At 42.1% G+C, this 22721-nt stretch overlaps 1 protein-coding gene and 1 long non-coding RNA gene across 5 annotated transcripts in view; both read right to left on the bottom strand.

The window, feature by feature from the left end:
• The window catches only part of NCOA5 (nuclear receptor coactivator 5), a 30654-nt gene extending 12488 nt beyond the window's left edge, over nucleotides 1–18166 (bottom strand). Inside the window, exons 1-2 of one of the 3 annotated variants that reach the window (XM_027070239.2) lie at nucleotides 18029–18166; nucleotides 5374–5440 (exon numbers count right to left, since the gene is read on the bottom strand). In XM_027070239.2, coding sequence (XP_026926040.1) covers nucleotides 5374–5411 — 38 coding nt within the window. In that variant the 5' untranslated portion in view covers nucleotides 5412–5440; nucleotides 18029–18166. The remainder of the gene's footprint in view (nucleotides 1–5373; nucleotides 5441–18028) is intronic. The other 2 variants (XM_027070241.2, XM_027070240.2) reach the window with 2 other exon arrangements.
• Nucleotides 18167–18578: 412 nt separating this feature from the next.
• LOC128311105 (uncharacterized) lies at nucleotides 18579–22694 on the bottom strand. 2 transcript variants are annotated; one of them, XR_008289079.1, is made up of 3 exons: nucleotides 22494–22694; nucleotides 19254–21879; nucleotides 18579–18696 (listed from the first exon to the last, which is right to left on the bottom strand). It is a non-coding gene; the product is annotated as an uncharacterized LOC128311105 (long non-coding RNA). The 2 variants fall into 2 exon arrangements; XR_008289078.1 differs by having other exon boundaries at nucleotides 19254–21746; nucleotides 22494–22692.
• Nucleotides 22695–22721: the final 27 nt, after the last annotated feature.

Below are 22721 nucleotides of genomic sequence, written 5' to 3'. Positions count from 1 at the left end.
AAAGTCCACGTGCAACAAAACTACTAATTCCCCCTCAATTGCCTTCTGGGTAAAATGTAGAAAAGATGATATTCACAAGGTGGAAAGAACCAAAGGAATGGTGGAAGTAGGAACAGAGAAGATAACAATTCTCTAAAATGAAAAGGCAAAGCTTTTCTCCTTTCTCCAAAAGATGAGCAGTATGGCAGAAGCTGTTCTTCTGGAGACAAAAACAAAAAACCTTTTAGGGTCACTGTAGGACCCAAATCAAGAATTCCCCAGAACAAAAGGGCTTCTGCTGCTGGCCCCAACATCTTTCTCAAAACAAGAACCAGCTAACAAAAGGGAGGTACAGCGTGCAGGATTCAGAGTGCCGCAAGGACGAAGCCCCTGAACAAGATGCGTGACCTTAGATAACAAGTGGGTTAAAATCAAGTTTCTGGAGCCCAATAAGGCTCAATCTCATCCCATGGCACCAGAGGTGTTTTACTTAGACCAAATGCAGTGTACCCTTAGGTACCAGGTCACTAGAGGCTAAAATGAAACCGAAACTTTAAACTGAACCAGTTAGAGAAATTTCAGCACTGGAGTCCACAAACTGAAGGCAGATGACAAACACTACTAAAACTGTTATAAATTTCTCATCTATTCAGCTGGGAAAAAAAGCCAAGTGCTCTTTGCCTTGAGAGAAATATCGTCATATCATTTGGAAACACGTGACAGGGAAGGGAAGGGTGGGTGAAGGGAAAAGCCATGGCTCAGGTGGCAAGTGATGCGCTTCTGGTAGAAGTGCTTCTCTTCCTGGGGACTAAAGAGGTGCGCAGAGCACTAGGCGTTTGAGAGCCTACAGAGTAAGAACGACAAATGACCATCTTGGAAGAGCACGATGGACTTTGAGCTTTTCTTCCTCCAGAGAATGAAACCTCAAGCCCAGGATGGTGTTCTTTGTCCTTGGCTCCACAGAACATTCCGGAGAAAGACCTCGGTCCTTTTTTGTTGGCATCTCTGTTCCGCCTTTCTGTTCAATGGAATATTTTCCTTGGGAGGGCCAGTTTTTTGTTTACTCCTGAAAAAAAATTCTCCAATAGCTCTTGGTACTTCTGTTCTGTCACAGATACTGTCCACAAATATCATGATCTAAATGGCTGGCTGTTGTGTGATGTCGATCCCCCACCACGATGGCTCCGTGCTACTGAGAAACGGAGACAACAGACTTGTGTGGAATTTTGCCATTAGGTGACAGCAGGATATGGGGTGCAATGAGGTATCACACCTCACAGATCCGAATTTTGTTAAGTGTCCACGCTTCTCCCTAGGAAGCACACTGGTGATTTTCTCAAGCACAAATGTGACTTTTCTGTCGGCGGAGGTGGCACTTGCTCTGAGAATCGACGGCTGTTCTTTAAGTGTTAGTGCCTGGTATCTTAACTTGTGAGGCTCACCTAGAGCTAGCGCTGTCTCATACCCAAGAGCAGTGGTCATCAGAGGAATCAGCGCCATGGATATGCAGAAATCACCTTGGGCCACATAAGAAAACTGTCTACAGCTAGGGTATTTCTGAGGAACTGATCTTGGACCACCTTCACCAAAGAGGCACCAGGCCTAACATCCTTAACAAATACGTGGGAAAAATTCTCTGCAGAGCTTTTGATGTACACAAATTGGTTCTATTTGCTCTTTTTTACGCCAGGCAGGAAGATTTAGGAAATACGGCGTCTCATTTGGAGGTCACATCTGTGTCGGGGTATGCTCCCAAGACCTGGATTGCCAGGGTGTTGAGCTGAAGATAGAAACGGAGAACATCTGAGGTAGAGTCAGAATCACGGTCCAGTCTTTAAAGGTGGTAAAGGCCAGCGCCTAGTACCAAAGCTAGACAACTTACGTGGTAACTAAGCAAAGTGCTCAAGAGTCCAATGAGGCGGTCCAAGGGCTAAATGATGAGACTTCAGGCCGAAATTTGATCCGGAGCAGGGATCCCTGATGCAGCCATTCTGTGCTTGGCTGGACCAATACTGTTAGAACTACACACTGACAGCTGGAGTCATCAGGGAGGCACATTACTGAACAGAGAGCAATGCCAGCAGAACTGTGGCTTACGGAGACATTTGAAGAGGTGACAATCCTGTGAAAACTCCCAAAGATACGGAGGTGTTTTGACACTCAAGGTTAACGTCCAGCAAAACAAGGTGTTACGAAGGTCTCGCCAGCATGCTTAGAAACTATTTTATCAAAAGTAGCAACACCGAAGACATAAAAGTACAACTTAAGGGAAATATTTACCACAAATACACGCTCCCCCCCCCCCCCCGAAACATTGCATTCCCTATGGCAGGGGACACACAAATGATTAGGGTTGCCAAATGAAGGTAGTTTGGCTGTTGTCAAGAGACTGGAATTACTTCAAGGCTTTGACTGGAAGTATGCACCCAAAGAGTGGTATCTAGTGTTCACCCTTGAAGAAACGATTAGATTCTTCCAGGCTCACTAGTCATCCATCTTGCCTACTTATTCCATTTTATTTCTGCCCTCTTGGTACACCTTAAGAGACAATACATGATCAGTACGATGATCAAAATGTTAGTATTCTGTTTTGAATATTCAATTTTTCTGGCTTTAGAGTTTCTTTTTTTATTAAAAAATGTTTTTTAATGTGTATTTATTATTGAGAGAGACAGCATGAGCATGGGAGGGGCAGAGAGAGGGGCAGACACAGAATCTGAAGCAGGCTCCAGGCTCTGAGCTGTTAGCACACAGTCCGACACAGGGCTCGAAATCACCAATTGCGAGATCATGACCTGAGCCAAGGTCAGACGCTTAACCAACTGAGCCGCCCGGGCACCCCTGGCTTTAGAGTTTTTACATTTTTATTCTTAAAGGTAAAAAACTGGGACTCTCTGCTCAGGTTTGAGATGGGGCTCAGAATAGATTTTATTAAATGCGAACATCTTTCTTCCTTGAACTTTATTAATAAGCATGACAGTATGACACTTCATCACGTTAAATAACATGCTGAGGAACCCAGTTAGGGACACAGCACCAAGGGGGAAGACTGACTTTTGATGGAAATTGAATTAGTCTAGCTGTGCCTCCTAATGATTGTAAAAAAAAAAAAAAAAAAAAAGGCAGGAAGCTACTGTCCTATCTATATCCCAAATAATCTCATTTTAGAAACTGTTACTGAGGAAGGGGGGATTTTAAAAGGATCATATGTATGTATCTAGTAGGGAGAACGTTTTAAAAGGCCCCCTCTAATGTTGTTTGTATGTTATTAAAAAAAGAAGAAAAGCATACAGCTGTTTTTTCCATTACAGATGAAATTACAGAGTGGCATTTTAAGTTGGGATGAAATTAATCTTTTTAACTTAATGTCCTGGCAATAGCTATACTGGATTCCAAGCAGAGGAGATGGTTATTTCCCCAACACTACCAGTGTTTGTTGAATACCTATAATCAATTGGAAATATTAAAAGCAGTTGGTTAAGTGTCATTAACAGGATGACATAAATCTACTACTCTGTATTTTGCAATGTGCCTTGGTTTTTTGTTGTTATTTGGTCTGTTTGTTTTCTTTTTTTGCCTGAAAAAACACACAGATATTATCTAGAGATTATAAGTATTGTGGGGAAAAGAAAGAGTGGAGAGGATTTTACTAGTGGAGTCAGGGTCTACATAGTTACCAATTTCATATTCCTTCTGGTAAGCTACCTAGTCCAGAAACACAATCAGAGCTCCTTGGAAAGTGGATACACACTGTTATCTCCTTTTAAGCCACTTGGCAACCACAGCTTCCAATGGAAGCCCCATATTTCTGTTAGTTAGATGCAAACTCTTAGCCCTCTGTAGTCCATGTTTACTGGGGCAATGAGGAGCACAGATGGGACTTCCTAACATCTCCAGTATGGTCTGATGCAGCATAATGGCAGCAGACATCATACGGAACTGCTGCAGTTCTACAGGATTCATTTAAGTTCTTCAGGATGCTCACACGTACCCACAAAATCAACCAACACAGTATTTACCTGCAAGCTACAGGCATCCCTTATGGTGTTAAAGACAACAGACATAATGCCAACGTATATGCTCACTTCTGCAGTGAGACTAATGGAGGGCCAGGGCATCCACGTGGCAGCTATAGTGTAGCTATAGTTGTGGTGTCAGATTCAACTCCTCTGCACTGGCAGAGTGCTCAAAGAATCCAACTGAAACCACCACCTTGCTGCTACAATCTGCTTGAACTCTGCCGAGCAGTCGTGTATAATCTATTCCCGCTAGCGTAGAAAATACCCATCCTTCACATCGAAGTGGGACGATATACACCAAACATACAGCAGCCATTCTTTCCTATAAGTGGGTAACAAAATATAGGTGTCTCAAAGGACAGCTGTATGTTATGTGTAAGTGAGTTGGGTATATCCCGGGTGACCTGTGGAGCTCCTAGTACATTGCAGACTAGGATTCATTGTACTCAGCAGTGTTCAGTTCATTATAGGAAACGTAGTCTATCATGGTATACAGTTTAGGTATATAGTTTATTGTGGAAAATTGGTATTTTTACTTAGAGGAAAAAGCAAAATCCATACTGAGTATTCATTTGGGCCATGAAGAGACACCAGATATGAAATACAGCGTATCTGCCTGCAATCCACACAAAAGTGCACACACTGCATCTGCTAGTTTGGAGACTGTATCTTTGATGTAAATGGCAACATTACTAAGACCCTTCTTTGAGAGAAGGGGCCAATATAATGCATATCTCAAGGGTATACATCAGGACAACCTCTTTTGTATATATTAGAAGAAAGAATATATTAGGGAAATGCCTTTTATTTCCAGAAAAACTAAGAAAAAGGGAGACTTTTGAGAGCTGGAGTGTTTTTTGCCCTTTTTTATTTCCCCTCGAACAGTAACCCAAGCATGCGAGCAAACAGGGGATCTGCAGCACAGGCACAGCAGCAATCTCTCAAGCAGCACTTTCCATAAACCTGGGTTAACATCTGGACCGGCAGCCATGTGGAATGAAGAGTCGAATCTCTGATGCCCGCTGCAGTGCAGCAAAGCACACACCAACGACCCCGGGGCACTCCTCCTGCTGTGGAGGCTCCCATTGACACGTGAGCTGGGGACAGAGAGGTTTATCCTCTTCCAATTGCCTGCAACTCATGTTGCAGGCTGAACTTGCTGGGTTTGTCACCGAAAACACAAAGCTTCTCTGCATCTCCTGATGTATGTTTAAAAAAAGCAGCAAGGCCTTTCACACAAGGTTCATGTTCTTATTGTTTGCTTGAGCGTTTCTGATTTGTTGGGGGGAAGAAAAGACCCTTGATGTACGAAGTTGGGCTTAACTCCCCAGAGCCCAACTCTCCCAAGGTAACTCACTGCTTCAGGGTACTTTACCTTCGTGTGGGGCTGGGTCTTGATGGAGCCGTATTCATATTTCTTCTTTCCGCTGCCTTATTAATATCTGAAAAGAATAATCAACCCATCTGTTCAATGCTACGGAATAAAAACAAAATCATCAGCACATTTCAAATGAAAGCAACAACAAAAAAACTACAATGACAACCAGATGGTGTAAGAAAATCCATTCAGCAGACACACTGTCACTTGGGCAATTTTTATTAAGTTACGGCAGTACATTGTCACGGTTTCGTAAGGAACGTCCCTCAGTTTTCTAGCTGACAGTTTGTATAAAACGGGTTATGTCAATGCTTAACACTCTGCCAAGTCACAAACTTAACAACTGCCCCTTCCAAAAGGGGAAACGGTTGTCTTCTAAACTCTTGGAGAGCCAGCTCTAAGATTCTTTTTTGAGGGAAGGAGAGTGGGAGAAAGAGAAGGAGAGAGTTTAAAAAAAAAAGAACAAAGGCAAATAATTCCACTTTATGTGACAAAGAAGTAACAACTGGACCCTGCTGTCTTAAAACTTCCAATATCCCATGAAGCAGGCCTACTTTTAATGTGCCTTGTGTTGCATCCCATTAGATAGAATCTTCCAGAATGACATGTAGGAAATTAATTTTCTTCCTAAACAAAGTATATTATATGTTAACATCTACAGCCCTCACAGATAAGTAGCTAAGAATAAGAATTGGCATTTGGTATAATAGGGTTAGATAACAAAACACTTCACATAAGAAGTTTTCATTAGAGAAGACTGGCATTTACAACTAGGTAAGGGAGAACAGTGGAATCGTACAAACTTACTTAGAAAAGCCAACTTGTGCAGTTAAAGCCTGCTTGCTAAATACAAATCTGCTTTGCAAAAATGAAGTGAATAATAAAAACACCATGTATAAGAAAGAAATGATGAAGTATCTAAAGAAATGTACCCATCTATGTCCAAAGATAACACAGACCAATTTTTATATGACTTAAAAATGAATAAATTCATTCATAATTTCATTCTTTAGTTGAATGAAGAAATAAAACTGTGTCCTGCTATGGTGTAGTTTTGTTCCCCTTGTTCCATATTAAGTGATTAGTAGTGTATCTAATGACATTAAATGGTATTAAGCACTCACATAATTAGAGTGCTTTAAAATTGTAATTATGTATTTAAAAAATTCCAACCAGAGTCCTATGGTGTGAGAGACTATAGTAATAACCAGAAATTTAAGAGGTCTGGCACAGACTTTACCCTGCTATGTTGTCAACTTTTGAGTTCCTGTTCAAGTGAGAACGATCTTCGTTTTAACTCAGAGTTTCTATTATGTCTAGGAGAAGAATGACTTTTGATAAATTGAAGGTAACATAAATTTAAACAGTAAGAGAAGCACAGTCCACCCTAAACTGCCTCTCACATTTTCAATTAAGCAGACACAAGCTATCATCCAGCTATATATCCAAGAGAAATGAAAACATGTGTCCACACAAAGACTTACATGCAAACTTTCATAGTAGCATTATACATAATAACATATTCAAAACTGGAAACATTTCAAATGTCGGTCAACTGGTGAATGGATAATCAAAATGTGTTATATCTATAAAATGGAATACTACTCAACAACAGAAATAAATGAACTACTAATAAAAAAAATCAGAAAATAATACCTATATAGGACTTGGCCTATAATCTCTGATCATGGCTTTGGTATGGCAAGTGGCACTTTCGCAATTTATAACCCTCAAAGTTAATGAACATCTGAATTACACATTATATAATGAGAGGCCTTACAGGGAACACCTAACTCTCTTCTATGTAATTGTGAAGAATATCAGTTCAGGTTTAGAAGGGCCTACTGACCTAGTCTGCTCTTTAATATGGAGTGACTATGATTCAGAGAGAAATGTAATCTCTTCGATTGTTGAGGTAGTTTTCAGAGTATCTCTGGAATACACTGAGGGTGGTGATGGTGGTGTAAAGATTTCTTCTAAATAAACACTGTAACTCCCAGTAGGATTCTATATATTATTAATTGGTTGTGAATAAAGAAAACTCACCTAAACATTGATTGACTTGAACACTGATTATGTTAGAGTACAGAACATAGGGTACTCTTTTAGTAGGGAAGTTTCTATCAATGCCATATAATTTGCCCATATGATATGAAAAGGACTATTACATTGTGTAATTATATCCTGCTCTGTGAGCACCTACATATAGGACTGCAGAGACCAAAGCAGTCATGTATGACATACCTCTGGGGCAAAACTGGTTCCAGTTAGACTGAAGGAGGTAAATATTTTACTTTGAAGTTACTGAAAAGCTTTTGTAATTATTTGAAATATTATTTAAAATTCAAGAATAATTTATCTTTTTGTTTTTTACTTATTTTTATTTTTTAGAGAGAGCACATGCACAAGCGCATAGGGAGAGAGAGAATCTTAAGTAGGCTCCATGCTCAGTGTGGAGCCTGACGCAGGGTTCAATCCCACGACCCCAGAATCATGACCTGAGCTGACATCAAGAGTTGGACGGACGCTCAACCTACTGAGCCACCCAGGCATCCCAAGATTATTGTATCTTTAAATGATTTTGATTGTAATTTGCCTCCTCATCGAATAGTCTAAAGCAATTATACTTTGATGATGTGACTTATGTTTCTTCTGCAAAAAAGAGAACTCTCAGACCATTTTCTTTTTTCCCTTACGCCAAGTGTTTGGTTATTCACAGCTATTTAAGAGTTCCTTATACTTCCATCTTGGATGAGTTATAGAGAAAATGAGACCTGGAAATTTCTGATCGTTTCAGTGCCACCCAAGAGGGCTGCTCAGGTTACAGGAGAGCTGGGGGGCAGGTTTCAGTGAGAGTTTTGAAAACAAAACTATCGTCACCACCAATCCCAATACACAAAACATCCTAACACATGGTCACCCAGAAGTTCTGGAAAACCTATGAGTTCAGAAATACAGAAAGAATAGAGAAGCTACAAAAGTACAAATAACTTCAGGGAGCTGATCAGACAGTATAGCAAAGATTTAAAAAGTCAAGGGAAAAAACCCTTGCCCCATTACTTTTTTTTTTTTTTTTTTTACAATTTTTTGTTATACAACTTAATAACCCATCAACTGGGAGGCAGGAGGTTCATTTGAACAAGTTTCTCTTTGAAAATGCAAATACTGGGACTGGGAAAGAGGGCTTTTGTATTAATTAGTTGAATCAGATTATTTTCTTCCTACATCCTTTCAGAGACATATAGTCCTATGCCAAGGAAATAGAAATAACATTAATGTAAAGGAAAAGAAAAAAAAGAAGGAAAGACAATTTGGGCACCTTTCTGGACATTAGGTAGGGAACATAATGGGAGAAAATGTAACCAACAAGAGGGTAGTGGAAACTTTAATGCTTCTTTCTCCTCCTGCTCTATCTCATTCTGGCCAAATGCCTGTAAGATCAAAAGTCAGTCTCTTAGCGCCTCTTTCACCTCGGCCTGGTTGGTACCTCTATGCTTTGTTAACTATACTAGCAATGTGAGCACCACTGGAAATCATCATCACTACGAGGTACCTTGGCCTGAATATTTTCTAAGTGGTTTTCTGAAAATGGTTAAAAGTACTTTTCAGGTAAGGATTTTTAGACAAGAAAAATAACACCAACTGAAGGGATCTACATAAAAGGAAAAAAATTAGAAAATAATCTAGAAAACATGATGTCACAGAGAAAGTGGCAGAGCTGTTTTAAGTCACAAAAGACTGGGTTAAAGAACTTTCAAAGAACAACACAATGCCTAATGTACAATTTTATTTTAGACTAATATGCTAGACAAGGTTCACACAATGGTTTTTGTATAATGCTATAAATAAAAATGCATGTTTCATTCACAGCACCAAGAGCTGCTTTGCTCTTTTTATTAAAAAATTTGTTAATGTTTTTTTTTTTTTTTTGAGAGAGAGAGAGAGAGAGAGAGAGAGAAGGAATGTAAGGAGGGGCAGAGAAAGAGGGAGACACAGAATCCAAGGTGGGCTGTAGGCTCTGAGCTGTCAGCACAGAGCCCGACGCAGGGCTCAAACCCATGAACCGCAAGATCATGACCCGAGCCGAAGACAGACGCTCAACTGACTGAGCCACCCAGGTGCCCCTTTAATTGTACTATCATAAAATCAATTCCTTTCAACTTAAAACCAATTAATTTTTTTTTTTTTAATTTCTGAGAGAGAGAGAGAGAGAGAGAGAGAGAGAGAGAGAGAGAGAGAGAGAGAAGACAGTGAGAGCAGGAGAGGGACAGAGAGAGGGAGACACAGAATCCAAAGACAGGCTCCAGGCTCTGAGCTGTCCGCACAGAGCCCAACATGGGGCTCGAACCCATGAACTGTGAGATCATGACCTGAGCCAAAGTCGGACGCTTAACTGACTGAATCACCCAGGTGCCCCTTAACATCAATTTTTATCACAAGCTATCACAATGGAAAACCATAAAGACTATGCTAAATAAGTGCAGTATGAATCGCTGCACTTAGTGACACTACCACCATTGGCTGTTGAAAGAATCCAGAAGCCTACACAATTTTGTCAAGTGATTACAAATGAAATAAAATTCTCCAAAGCCTTAGCTGAAACCACCTAAAAATCAGTTACCACTAAATTGAAAATATGTGATTATAAAGATAATGCCACTTGGAAAATCACACTGACAATAAAGTGGTTATCACACATCAAACGCCCCAAATCGGGAGAGGAAAGGACAGCACTTCTCATTTAAACTATACTTGTGAAGATGACGTTGACGGTATAACATCAGGAATATTATAACCAGTTACACTATAATGAGTTAAGGATAAGAGAATGCTCTGCTTGTGGTTTCTAAATCAACCCTTTAAGTTCACTTTAAAAACCATGCATTCCCTCTTATTTGATTATCTCCTTCATTCTCTAATTAAAATAATTATTCTATCTTTAACTGTATTAGATTATTATTCCTCAGTATAGGAATGGGGGAAACAATGATAACTTATATTTACAGAACGCTGACTCTGTCCCAGAGTCTGAACTAAGAACATTATGTGCATTACCTCATTCAATCCTTTCTACAACTCTTGGAGTTAAGTACTATTATGATCTCCATTTTGTGAATGAGAAAATTTGAAGTTTAGAGAAATTAAATGACTTATCTTAGGTCACATGATCATCAGGAGACAGAGCTAGGATTCAAATCTAGGTCTGTCGGACACCAAAGTGCTTAAACATTATGCTATGCTGCCCCAACAGGGAGTGGAAAGACAGGGTTTCCATTATGAACACTTGCTAAGACTCCCGGATCAAACTGATAGAACCTGGAAAAGGCCCAGTCTATGCTAGTCACTCCAATGTTTAAGTACCCCAGACACCCACCTATCACCTCAAACCAGTGTTGGTCCTTGAACAATGCAGGGGTTAGGGGCACTGAGCCCCAAGGACCCCAAAAACTTAACAATAGCCTATTGGTAACCAGAAGCCTTACCAATAATATAAACAGTTGATGAACACATATTTTTGTATGTTATATGTATTATATAATGTATTCTTACCATAAAGTATGCTAGAGAAAAGATGTTATGAAAGAAATCATTTACAGTACCAAAAAAAAATTTTGCACATAAGAAGCCACACAGTTTAAACCCATGTTGTTCAAGGGTCAACTGTACAATGTTTCTGGCTTTGCTACTGATATTCTATTCACTTCAACACTTCAGACAAACATTCTCTATCAACATTTAATTTCCTACCCCTTTTACTTCTTTTCAGGAAAGAACACTTGCCTGGGATCAGCATATCAGAGTCCTAGTTCTACTTGGTGTGTGTGTGGGATGTGGTTAGTCAAGTCATTTGATTTCTCTGAATCTGATGAAGTGGATATTCCACCTGTGTTGGTTATGTTGATTCAAGGACAACATCAGCTAAGAGAAAAAAACTCACTAATTTGGATTCACAAAGATTGAGCTAATCTAAACTAGTAAAATAGTCTGAGCTACAAAAAATTTCAAGTATAGGTTTATTTAACACAGGTAAAATTTCAACTAAACTGTACAAGTAGCGATCCTTAGAGAACTAAATTAATAAACTGGAAAGGATAGTTCATAACCAGCACACCAAATGCATCTAGGCCTACTATGTACTATGTACCATGCCTTAGACATATGGAAATAAAAAGGGTAAAGTCTCTGCTTTAAAGGAGTTCGCTGCTTAATAAAGGAGAGCAGGACACATACAGATAATCATAATATAATCTAAAATGGGTTTATAGCAGAGATAATAAAGGCCTAACTCTGTGTACATGGGTGTCGCAGGGGAGAGGAACAGGACAGAGAGGAGACTGGAAAGAGTAAGGGGCAGGGATGGCCTAAAAGTAACATTTAAACTGAGTCCTGGAAGATGAATAGGAGTTTACCAGAAAGAGAGAAGTCATTTGGCACATGCAAAAGTGAAGGAATGGTGTGAAGAACATAATTAGAAATACTATAGGAAGTTTAGTGTAGGGAGTAGGGGGATAAGAGGAAGAAAAGAGGAATTACAGATGCAAGCCAGAATCGGAAAAAGGTTACAAAAAACTTTGTTACTGAAAAGCAAGAGATTGGTGGCAAGAGGGCCTATATAAATTGAGCTACCATAAAGGAGTCTCAATGAAGCCAAACTAATGCAGGCTTACTGTATGTATATTATCTAAAAAGGGGGGGGGGGGGCGGGCAAGAGTATTTAAACCTCAGACCTTAAAAATATTGCCTATTCAGGTACGAGACAAATATTTAAAAGGTTATCTTCAGTAAAGGGATATAAAATAAACTGAGGGCCAGAGTCAGTAATTAATAGCTAACAAAAATGAGTTAAACCCACCGTTCAGGAAGAAACGGACAACCAAGCACCCTTCCTTAGTTTTCTTCTAATATCTTTTAAAAAATTGAATGTGGTAAAAAACACACAATATACAATTTATCATATTGACTATTATTTTCTTAAAAAGCAAGCTCTACACCCAACATGAGGGTTGAACTAAGGATCAAAAGTAGCAGGTTCTACTGACTGAGCCAGCTAGGCCCCCCTCATATTAACTATTTTTAAGTGAGCATATTAAATTTATTCACACTGTTGTACAACAGATCTCCAGAACTTTTTCATCTCATAAAACTGCAACTCCTTATATCCAGTAAACAATTCCCCATCTCCCCTCTCCACATTTATATACATACACATTTTTTCACTCTTCACACTGCACTCCTTTACTGAAGATGTATCAGCACCACCTGAGAAGATAGTTAAACACATTTTCAGGCCCCATCGCAAACTTTTACAATCTGAGGATGAAGCCTAGGAATCTGTATTTGAACAAGCTTCTCAGTTGATTCTTGGCAGGTATTTGAGAACTATATTTTGTTTATCCCTTTAGCTTATGTACAACATATACTTAGATCCTCCATTTAGAAACCTCTTTAAACTCCTGTATTCAAGGGGTAATAACCCATGAACATAACCTGTTACAAAGAAAATGTCATGACAATGGTTAAAATCTGTCAAAGTACAACCCCTGGAAATGGTAAACATAATCACATAGCTATCCCCAAAGGAAATGGAATCATCAACCCAAGTTTCCATAGTACTAAAGATAGTATCCAATTATAAGGTCTGTGCCCCTGCTCCCCAAGGAGGAGTGTGCACCAACACCTTCTCTTCGATTTCATCTGACCATTTTAAAAAGTACCCTGAAAACTTACGCGTCTTTTCCCTATTACCTAGTTATGAAATAGCAAGAAAAATATTAACCACTGAGCTTGCCACTTTTTGATAGCATATTATCCACTTCTTTGGCTAATAAATGGCAAACTACCAACTAAAGTTTTCTCTAAATTCTGCCAACTAGATTTGTTGGTATTGGTTTGCTGGCAGGGGCTGAAACTCCTGCTTCTTCTGAGGCAATTGGTTTTCATATCTAAATGCATCTCTCTGCAAGAAGAGAAAAATGGTCACACACAGAATTTCATATCCACACCGCTAAAAGCAAAGTGGAGCAAACCTAAATTTAATAAGCAGACCATGGAATCTTGGAAGTCTGCTGTCTTTGTTCACATGAAAGTGAAATCATCCTACTGATGTGAATGGAAGGAATAATATTGAAAACTGCACAGATATTCTAACTATTGCTATTACCTCTAGTCCAGACTATCAAGCCAAAAAACATTTTAAATTACAGTTTTGCTTAAAATGTATACAACCATAAACCAGAGTTGTTAACTCCTATTAGTAATCTGAGATACGAACAGATTAGTACTAGAATCTACTTCAAACTTCTATTTCCAGTGAAAACTCATTTTCTAAAGCCTAAATCAGAGGTCCTCAAACCTTTAATGTACGTAACAACCGCAGGGGTGGGTTCTGAACAGCAGATTCTGTAGCCCCCAGAGCCCCTCCAGAGACTGTTCAGTTAGCGGGGGAGGGGGTGGCGAGCTGCATCCACGGATATGTATTTCCAACTAGCTGTTCCAGTGACTCTGATGCTGTCCTACTATAACTTTTCCAAAAAAAAGTTCAGTTCATAATCTTAAGTTTTTGTACTGAACGGAATCATGTTTTTCTTAGTTTTTCTTTTTGATATCAAGAATAATTTCCAAAGAGAGATTTAAAAATAAATTTCTTGTATCATCTCTGATGCTAAATACATGTTATTATTATCTCAATCTCCAACTGCATAATTAAGTATATCCATTTAAGGCCAAATTACTCATAATTCAAAGTTCTCCAAAGCTTGCCCACTAACTGTAGGACCAACCTAATCTTCAGTAATTCAATCATTCTAGATCCAAACCAGGGAACCACTCAAGATATTTTATAGAGATGAAGGTATAAGACTGCTTTATAAATGCTCTCCAATGCAACCTAAGTTTTCCTGATCTTTCCCTAAAGTTGTTGGTCTTTAGGCAGGTCAGTAATAATGTTGTTTTGAATTGAAATAAAGGGAAAAGAGTCTTCCGGTGTGCAAAAGTGCTGATTCTTTGAAGAGAATTATTTTCTTAACAAAAAAGTAATCGTCCAGCTGACCTATTATCTCTTATTTTTTTAGTGATAAAGAATGAAAGCATAAAGAATGAAAATGACCATCTCTATAAATATTCATATCTGGTGGTAATAAAACCACCATTTAAAAAGCAGCAGGCATGCTGGTATTATATATTTAGCTGTCAGTATACTTCATATTTCCCTAATGTGCTGCTGCTTCAGACAGTGGCCTTACCCTGATCCTTTCATTAACACTTCTCATTAATGAAAGTGGAATAGAGGGTAATTTTCTGTTGGTCACTGCCCTTTTAACTTCTTGAGAGTTTAACTCTGCTTAAGCCAAATAGTCTACACAAATGCCTATGCTGTTGACAGGACAAATCTTTTGGCACAAAAAAAGCTGACTGAGCTTTAGAAGCACTTGTCTCAAAGACACACGGTAATCATTAGTAAACCACAAGGTATAGAGAAGAAACAGTGTGGCAGAAAGAGTAGTCAGGTTTGGGAGAACACTAGGACCCAAGATGTTTGTAGGAGGATAGCAAGAGAAAGGCACCAATGATATTTTCCTCTCTTGGACATCTATAGTGCACATGTTTAGCATATTAAAGCCTCTGAGAAGTTCTAGAGTAAGGACACCTCTTTATCTCAAAATTTCCCAATTTTGCTTGACCACAAAATCTTTTATCTTCAACAATACCTTGAATATGTTCTACTAAACATGTGATTCGGGCAAGAAATCTAACCTGAGTCATTATTTCCTCATATGCAAAGAAGATACAACATCAGCCTACCTATCTCACAAGATTGGCGGGAACAAACGCGTTGGTATCGTACACCTGCTTTGTAAATCATACGTGCTGCTGGTTGTATGCTATCATTACCACTAAGAGTAATAGTGAGTTTAGGAACAGACCTTTCATTCTCTATGTGGGGAGTCAAAAACAAAGAAGCAACGATAGTTGAAGGGAATATTAAATACATTTCCTCCAAAGGTTTCTCATTCTTAAAAGCACAACTGAATTCCAAGAATTCTCACAGCAGTAACAAGCCATACAAAAGCACTGCCATCTGCAGGCCACAGGGATGGAATGCTTGCAACGGTTCTTAAGAATAAAGTTTCAAGCCACCAGGCACTCCTGTTCAGCACACGCCTGTAGCCTCTGCAACGGACTTAGCTTTTGAGCACAGGGAGACCGAGGCTCCTTTTGCTGAAGTTCTGAAACTGACTTGAGTAAAAAGTTCTCCTGTCTTCTCTACACAGGACCAACGCTGAGAAATGTGAAGAAAATCACTCTGGCCTTCTGTAAGTACTACATTGTGCTCATACCAAAGTAACCCCAAGGAGTATGGATTTTTTTTTTTTTTTTTTTTACAGCCCTTGAGGAAACACTTTAATGATCCGAACAGGCTTTTTTGAGTTTCCTTTCAATGAATTAGAGTAAATCTGCTCTCTCACACATTAAGTTTATGAACAGACTACAAACAGAACAGGCTGTTTACGTAAGTTAACCGGCCAATGCCTCCCTTTCTTTGGAGGACCTAATTAGCTTTATTCAACAATTCACCAATATGACCTAGCAAATCAAAAGGAGCTCCTAATGCCTTCCTTTTTTTTTTTTTAATGTTTTATTTATTTTTGATAGAGACAGAGACAGAATGCGAGTGGGTTAGGGGCAGAGAGAGAGGGGGACCCAGAATCCGAAGCAGGTTCCAGGCTCTGAGCGGTCAGCACAGAGCCCGACGCGAGGCTCGAACCCACGGACCGTGAGATCATGACCTGAGCCAACCGGAGCCGAGGTCGGATGCTTAACGGACTGGGCCACCCAGGTGCCCCTAAAGTATATTCATTTTTGAGAGAGACAGCGCGCGAGTGGGGGAGGGGCGGAGGGAGAGCCCGATGCGGGGCTTGAACTCCCAGACTGCGAGGTCGTGACCTGGGCCGAAGGCGGACGCTCAACCCACTGAGCCACCCAGGCGCCCCAGCCTAATGCCTTCCTTAAACGTATGGTGTTCACCTGCCTGTAACATTGGACAACCTGCACCTAGAAAAAATTTTTTCCACGGGGCCTTGAAATACGGTTTCTCCGGCACATTCTACAAGGAAAATTACTGTTTCTATGTTTTAGGTTAAAAGATCGTGCCAGAGGTTTCAAAGAGCATCGGGAAGGTGACAAGAGGAGCTGAAAGAAACACAAAGAAACCAGAATACGGGAAGAAACATGTTAAATAGCCACGTGATCTCCAATACCCACAGCGCAAAAGCTTGGGTTTTACGGGTTGGAAAAAGGCAACGTGAAAGTTAGTTTTCACACCCAGACCGACTCACACAGAAAACATGACATCTACAGTCGTCAAAAGCCCAAACGGCTCCATCGTCGGGTGCAGAAAGGGTCAGGAGGCTACCACACCACAACGCAACGAGAAAACGGAGGCGGCACACCCCGTGCGCTCGAGCCGACGCTTCGTGCAACTCCGTGGGACTGCCACTTGTAGGTCAACACCGACACCACTTTGCAACGAGAAAGCTTCTCATGTTACCACCCCCGAAGATCCTGGGGGGCATTTCACGGAATCCGCTATGCTTCAGAGAGAAATCCTGTGCACAGAGCGAAAGCCAGGACCGCAATGAACCCCACACTCGCAGGGCAGCGTTTCCCACAGCGTGGAACGCACAATAATTTCAGCAGGAACAAGGACGCGCTGTTTATTTTAATAGACAGGTATTTATTTATTTTTTTTTATGAGCATTGGAAAAATAACTGGCTTTCCATCATACGGTTTGGGATTTACGTTTCCACCTTAAACAAATGTGTTTAAGAAGGAGGAAAATAGAGGCAGTTCAAAGGAAAAAATTAACATTTGGGAAATAAACAGCAGTACAGATGGTACACGGACGTAGAGGTGCAACGCGAGAGACTGAAATCTGGGAAGCGCCGTCTTAAAAAAAAAAAAAAAAAAAAAAGCCCCTGGCGGGTAGTCGGGAGCGGAGTGCCCTGGGTCACACTTGGGGCGCTGGCTCTGTCGCTAATTTCCGCGAGAACCTCGGGCACAGTTTCTTTCCCCGTCCTTTGGGGCCGGGGTCCGCGTTACAAAATGGGTGGGGGCGTCACACGACACGGAGGCGCCTCGAGAATGCTGTCAAGGGGCGGCGAGGAGGCGGCGACAGGGACCAGCGCTCGGTTCGCCGCACGGCGCTGCACGCCCCGTAGAACGCCCGGAGAGGCGGGCCGCCTCGCTCCGAGTTCGAATCCCGCCTGCGCCACCGACTCGCTGAGGACCCGCAGGCGAGCGACTTCACCGTTTCGAGAAAGGGGCGCGGGGTGTGCAGCCCTGCCCTACGGAGAAGCTCGGAGGACTACGGTCGGCGGTTCGCGCACAGAGAGGCGGCCGCGGTGCGGCGCCGCCCGGACCGGAGCCCACCACGGGCCGCCCGGGCCGGCCCGGCCTGGGCTTGACGGGAGCCAGAGGCCGCGCCCCGCACCGGGCATGCGCAGCTCCGCGCGCACCCGGAGAGAAGCCGAGGCCGCGGCCGCGCGTCGAGCGGGCCCTCCCGCCTCAGCCTCCCCATCCGGCCCCGGCCCCCTCAACCGTCGGCCGCAAGCCCCACGCCTCGGCAGACGGCCACCGCTTCCCGGCACTCACCGCTACCAGCCTGGCGGGCTCTCGGCCGCTCCTTCGCCTCAGGCCCGCCCCTGCCGCCTCCACCTCAGCCCACCTGCCCGCCGTAGGACAAAGGCGCCACCAACCGACCGGCGCGGGCACGAGGCAATGGCGGCCGGGGCGGAGAGTGGGGGCAGAGGGCGCGCACGCAGCGGCAGGCGCGGCAATGTCGCAAGAGCGCGCGGGTTTACGGCAGGGCTGAGTTGGGCGTCGATCTCCTTAGCAATGAGAGAGAGGAAGTAGCTGTGGGGAGGCGGTTGAGAACGCTAGGGGTTGCCTAGTAACGGCGTCCCCCGCTAAGGATGGGTCCCGGGCCTGGTTCCCTGATCCCAAGAGGCTGCGCCTTTCTTCTAGTCTTCGGAGCGTCTTCCTTCCATTCTAACTGTGGAAACGGCTCACTTAAATCCTGAAATACTTTATTTAGTTTTTCATAAAACGAAACAAAACCTGAAACACCGTTAGATATGTGTATTGGAGAGTAGCGTACATACTCCTGCAACCTCCGGATCTCAAGGAACAAAGACAGCAGAGAGGTAGAGAAAATGTTTTATTTAAATTCACATTTAAATAGGCAATGTACCCTATTAGTTTCGCTGGCAAGAGGTAGCTTCTGGAGATAGAGTCACAGGTTCTTTTTGAGTTATTTCTTCCTGGAATATTTATTCAACGTCAAAAAAAAAATTCACGGAATGTAGGTGCTGACTGTGAAGCATGTAAAATGTTGTATCGTTCATTGAACTCCCAGAATAATTTGTCGGAGGGAATGGAGTTTGCTCACATGATTGTAAATATTATAATCACAGCTATTGCTATATGAATCAGGTAGGCTTTTTTATTAGTTAGGAAATGCCTCACACCCTGTGGGGGTCTAGTTTTTCTCCTTGTGAATAGTGCATGCCAAGCAAACGCGGTGGCTGTGGAATTTGAACGCTATGGGAAGTCATATTTCTCTGACAACCACTCATTTGCTCATCCCTTCACTCGTTTGCTCATTGAATGTTTACACTTACTAGGTGGCCCTATGCTTTATTAGACACCTACTTTCAAAGCACTATCATGAGCAAATGCAGACCCATGTCTGCTATCTTGGAGATTATTGTCTAGTGGAAAGAGAAAATAGGTGAATTATCACACTTGAGTGTGTAATTACAGGTAAATGCTTGAAGGAAGGAAACAGGGATGCATTGTATTGTCTAGTTTTTCTCACCTGTGACAAATGCAGGGTGTGCCTGATGCCTATGGACAAATACACTTGGTCTTTAGATCTTTAATAATTCAAAATTCATCATGGCTCATTTTCTTCATCTGTAAAATAAGGATAAGAATAGCACGTGCCTCTGGGGCGCCTGGATGGCTTACTCGGTTAAGCGTCCAACTTCACCCAGGGTGGTGATCTTGCGGTCGGTGAGTTCGAGCCCCGTATAGAGCTCTGTGCTGACAGCTCAGAGCCTGGAGCCTGCTAAGGAATCTGCGTCTCCTGGTGTCTCTGCTCCTCCTCCACTCACACTCTGTCTCTCTCTCAAAAATAAATAAACAAAAAAATTAAAAAAGAATAGCACGTGCCTCATAAAGTCAGTGTGAAGTTAAATTAGGTAGTAAGTATCATACACAAAGCTCTTAGACTCATGCTTAGCTCATCGTGCAGGCTCATCAGCTCATAGATTTCTTATGATCCCACGGTTTGTGTCTTTCTATAGATTTGTTTGTGTTCACAGTTTGTGAGACATCCCTAGAAAACAGCGGCCCTTGGGTTTTCATCGACTACTCTGTTCACAGGTGGAATAAATAGAATAAATGTCACTGGGAGTTGATCAACGAGTCCTTGTTCCCCAGGACACTGGGGTGGGAGTGGAGGGGACTTTGTTGTGATATTAAGTTCCTGGTGAACCCCAACAAGAGCTAATAGCTCCTCAGAGCAAGATTCTGTCAACAAAGTGGATCAGAATGGGACTATCCCCACTCAACAAGTTCTGTTGTATGTTGAAAGGAGTGGCTCAGGGAACTATGGAATAGCCGCTCTAAGACTCCTCTCAGCCATCAGGGAGATCAGTCTCTATGACACAGCCATCAATGTCAGTACCGTTTTGTACAGCTGTGGAAGTCAGAGTAATGACCTCTGAAGAGTGTCCATGTCCTAATCTCTGGAGCCTGTGAGTGTATCCCCTTACATGGCAACAGGTGTTTTGCAGATGTCATTAGGTTAAGGATCTTGAGATTGGAAGATGATTCTGAATTACCCAGGTGGGCCCAATGTCATCACAAGGGTCCTTATAAGAGGGGAGTAGGCGGTCAGAGTCAGAGATGTGATGATGGAAGCAGGGGGTAGTGAGGGAGAAAGAGGGAGAGAGAGAGAGAGAGAGAGGAAGATGTTACTACACTACTGGCTTTGAAGGTGGAGGATGGGGCCTTGAGACAAGGAATGCAGGAGGCCTCTAGCAGCTGGAAAAGGCAAGAAAACAGATTTATCCCTAGAAACTCTAGAAGGAACACAGCCTTGCTGACTCATTTTTAACTTTTGACTTTCCTCCCTTCAGAAAACTTAATAAATATATATTTTCCTTTTCTAATGTTACCATGGTTTATCTTTCCCCTTTTAATAATTTAATCTGATTAACATTGATTTTGATGTATGCTGTCACATCATACATTATGTGTTATTTTTGATTCCAAATTAGATTCCTTCTTTCCCCAAGCTATTTCAACACCAAATAACAGCTCCAAACCATTTTTGTATCTCTTCTCTATCATATAGCACTTTTTATAGGAGGATTAAATTCAGGGCTCCTCATTGATTCTGTAATATCTCTTTCTTTTGGAGACAATTCACAGAGTTTCAATTATTATTACTCTAGATAGCACATATTTAGCTGTTTTGTTTCCAGAGCCAAGTGAAATATACTTACGAAAGTGTTTAAAGAGCAGGTAATGTTTAAAGAGAGAAAATGTTTAAAGAGCAGGTAAATAAATCTTTTATGCTACTCGGATTGCCAGGGCAATCTGATTAATCCCTCCCTTCACATGAAATTCTCAAAGGATCCGTCTCTAAATTTGCCTTCATATGTTGGGGTATAGAAATACAATACAAGTATAATAATTATAAAAATGGTTAAGGATGATGGCAGAGAGTAGGACAGTTCGGTCGAGTCCTGGCTCATTGTTTCCTGGAGATTCTGGTTCAGTGAGTCTAGGGTAGAATACTTAACAATAACAACAGCAACAACAACAAAACTCTCCTCCCAGGTGTACACACCATGGGGCTTGGTGATTACAGAGATAACATACCTAAAAGGCATTTACCATGTTTCAGGGTCTCTCCCAAATTACTCAAACTGAGAATGAGAGTTGGAACTGGATAACTGGCCGAGTCAGTAGAGGCAGAATCTGAAGGATGAATGTTCCAGATTCAAAACTTGATGATGTAAAGCAAAAAAGCATTTTATTCTTGTTCATAGTTTCTGGGGCCCAGGAATTCGGGAAGGGCTTGGTTGAGTGGTTGTGGCTCTGAGTTAGACAGTAGCTGCAGCTGGAACAGCAGGGGGGGCTGGAGCAGCTGGAGGCTGGCTGGACATCTTTCTCTCCCCACATAGTCTCTGGGTCTTTCCATGTAGTCTCTGCATGGGCTACTTTGGGCTTCCTCATAGCATGGTGATCTCAGAGCAGTTATGCTGCTTACATGGTGCTCAGGGCCCTGGGAGAGTGGCTGAAAGAACCAGGCAGGAGCTGTATTGCCTTCTGTGACATAGCCTCAGAAGTCATATAGCCTCATAATGCTTGTCATATTCAAGGCCCTCCACTCAATGGGCGGAATAGCAAGGACTCTCTGGGAGCAGAGCCTGTCGGTGGAAGATGAAGTCGTAGCCACCTTTAGGGAATACAGTCGGCCACAGAGTTATCCCTCGTCCCCATATCCAGTGCACCAGATGCTTCCCCCTAACGTTTCTCGAATGGTGGTCCGCCCTGACCACCACCTAGTTCAAGCTGTCAGCACTCCTGGCTTGCACCTCTTTGCTTATCTCCAAACTAGGCTCCTTGCTTTCACCTTTTCTTCTCTCCAGTTCTTTCTCTTCTATAGCTAGAATATTTTTATACAACAAATCTATTGTCACCCCCACTGTCCTTGGGATAGTGATAAAGCTGGTCCTGATGATCTGGAACTTTGCCATTCAGACTCACATTATGCCACTGTCTCCCTTGTTTTCCAACCTGCAACCCCACTGGTATCATTTCAGGCTCTACATTCACCACATTCTTTCCACCTCAGGGCCTTTGTACCTCCTGTTGCCTCCACTTAAATACTCTCCCAACCCTTTTCCTGCATCACCATCCTCCCTCCTCCCTTCTCTGCCACCTCTTTAACTAATTCTATTCATCCTTAAGGTTGTGAAAGTAATTAAAGGGAAACCTCACTTAGGGTGGAGTTGGGAAGCTCTCAAGGGGAAGCTCTCACCCACAAACTTTCCAGCGCAGATCCTTTTGCTTTCCTGGGCAGGAAGAAATTCACTGGACTACCCCAACAGGAAGAAGAAAGATTTCCTCCTTGCCCAGCAACAGCCCAGCCAACGAGAAACTGCCACCACTCAGCCAATGAGAAACCGTTACCACCCTGAACTCCTGCTTTGCTTCAACGGAATTTTGTTCAGAGCAGCCCCCTCCAACTTCCTCCTTTCTCTCCACG

The sequence above is a fragment of the Acinonyx jubatus genome, chromosome A3 (assembly GCF_027475565.1).
Source record: "Acinonyx jubatus isolate Ajub_Pintada_27869175 chromosome A3, VMU_Ajub_asm_v1.0, whole genome shotgun sequence".
NCBI lineage: Eukaryota > Metazoa > Chordata > Mammalia > Carnivora > Felidae > Acinonyx > Acinonyx jubatus.
The sequence above is the reverse complement of the archived record's forward strand: the minus strand, read 5'-3'. Positions and strand labels throughout refer to the sequence as shown.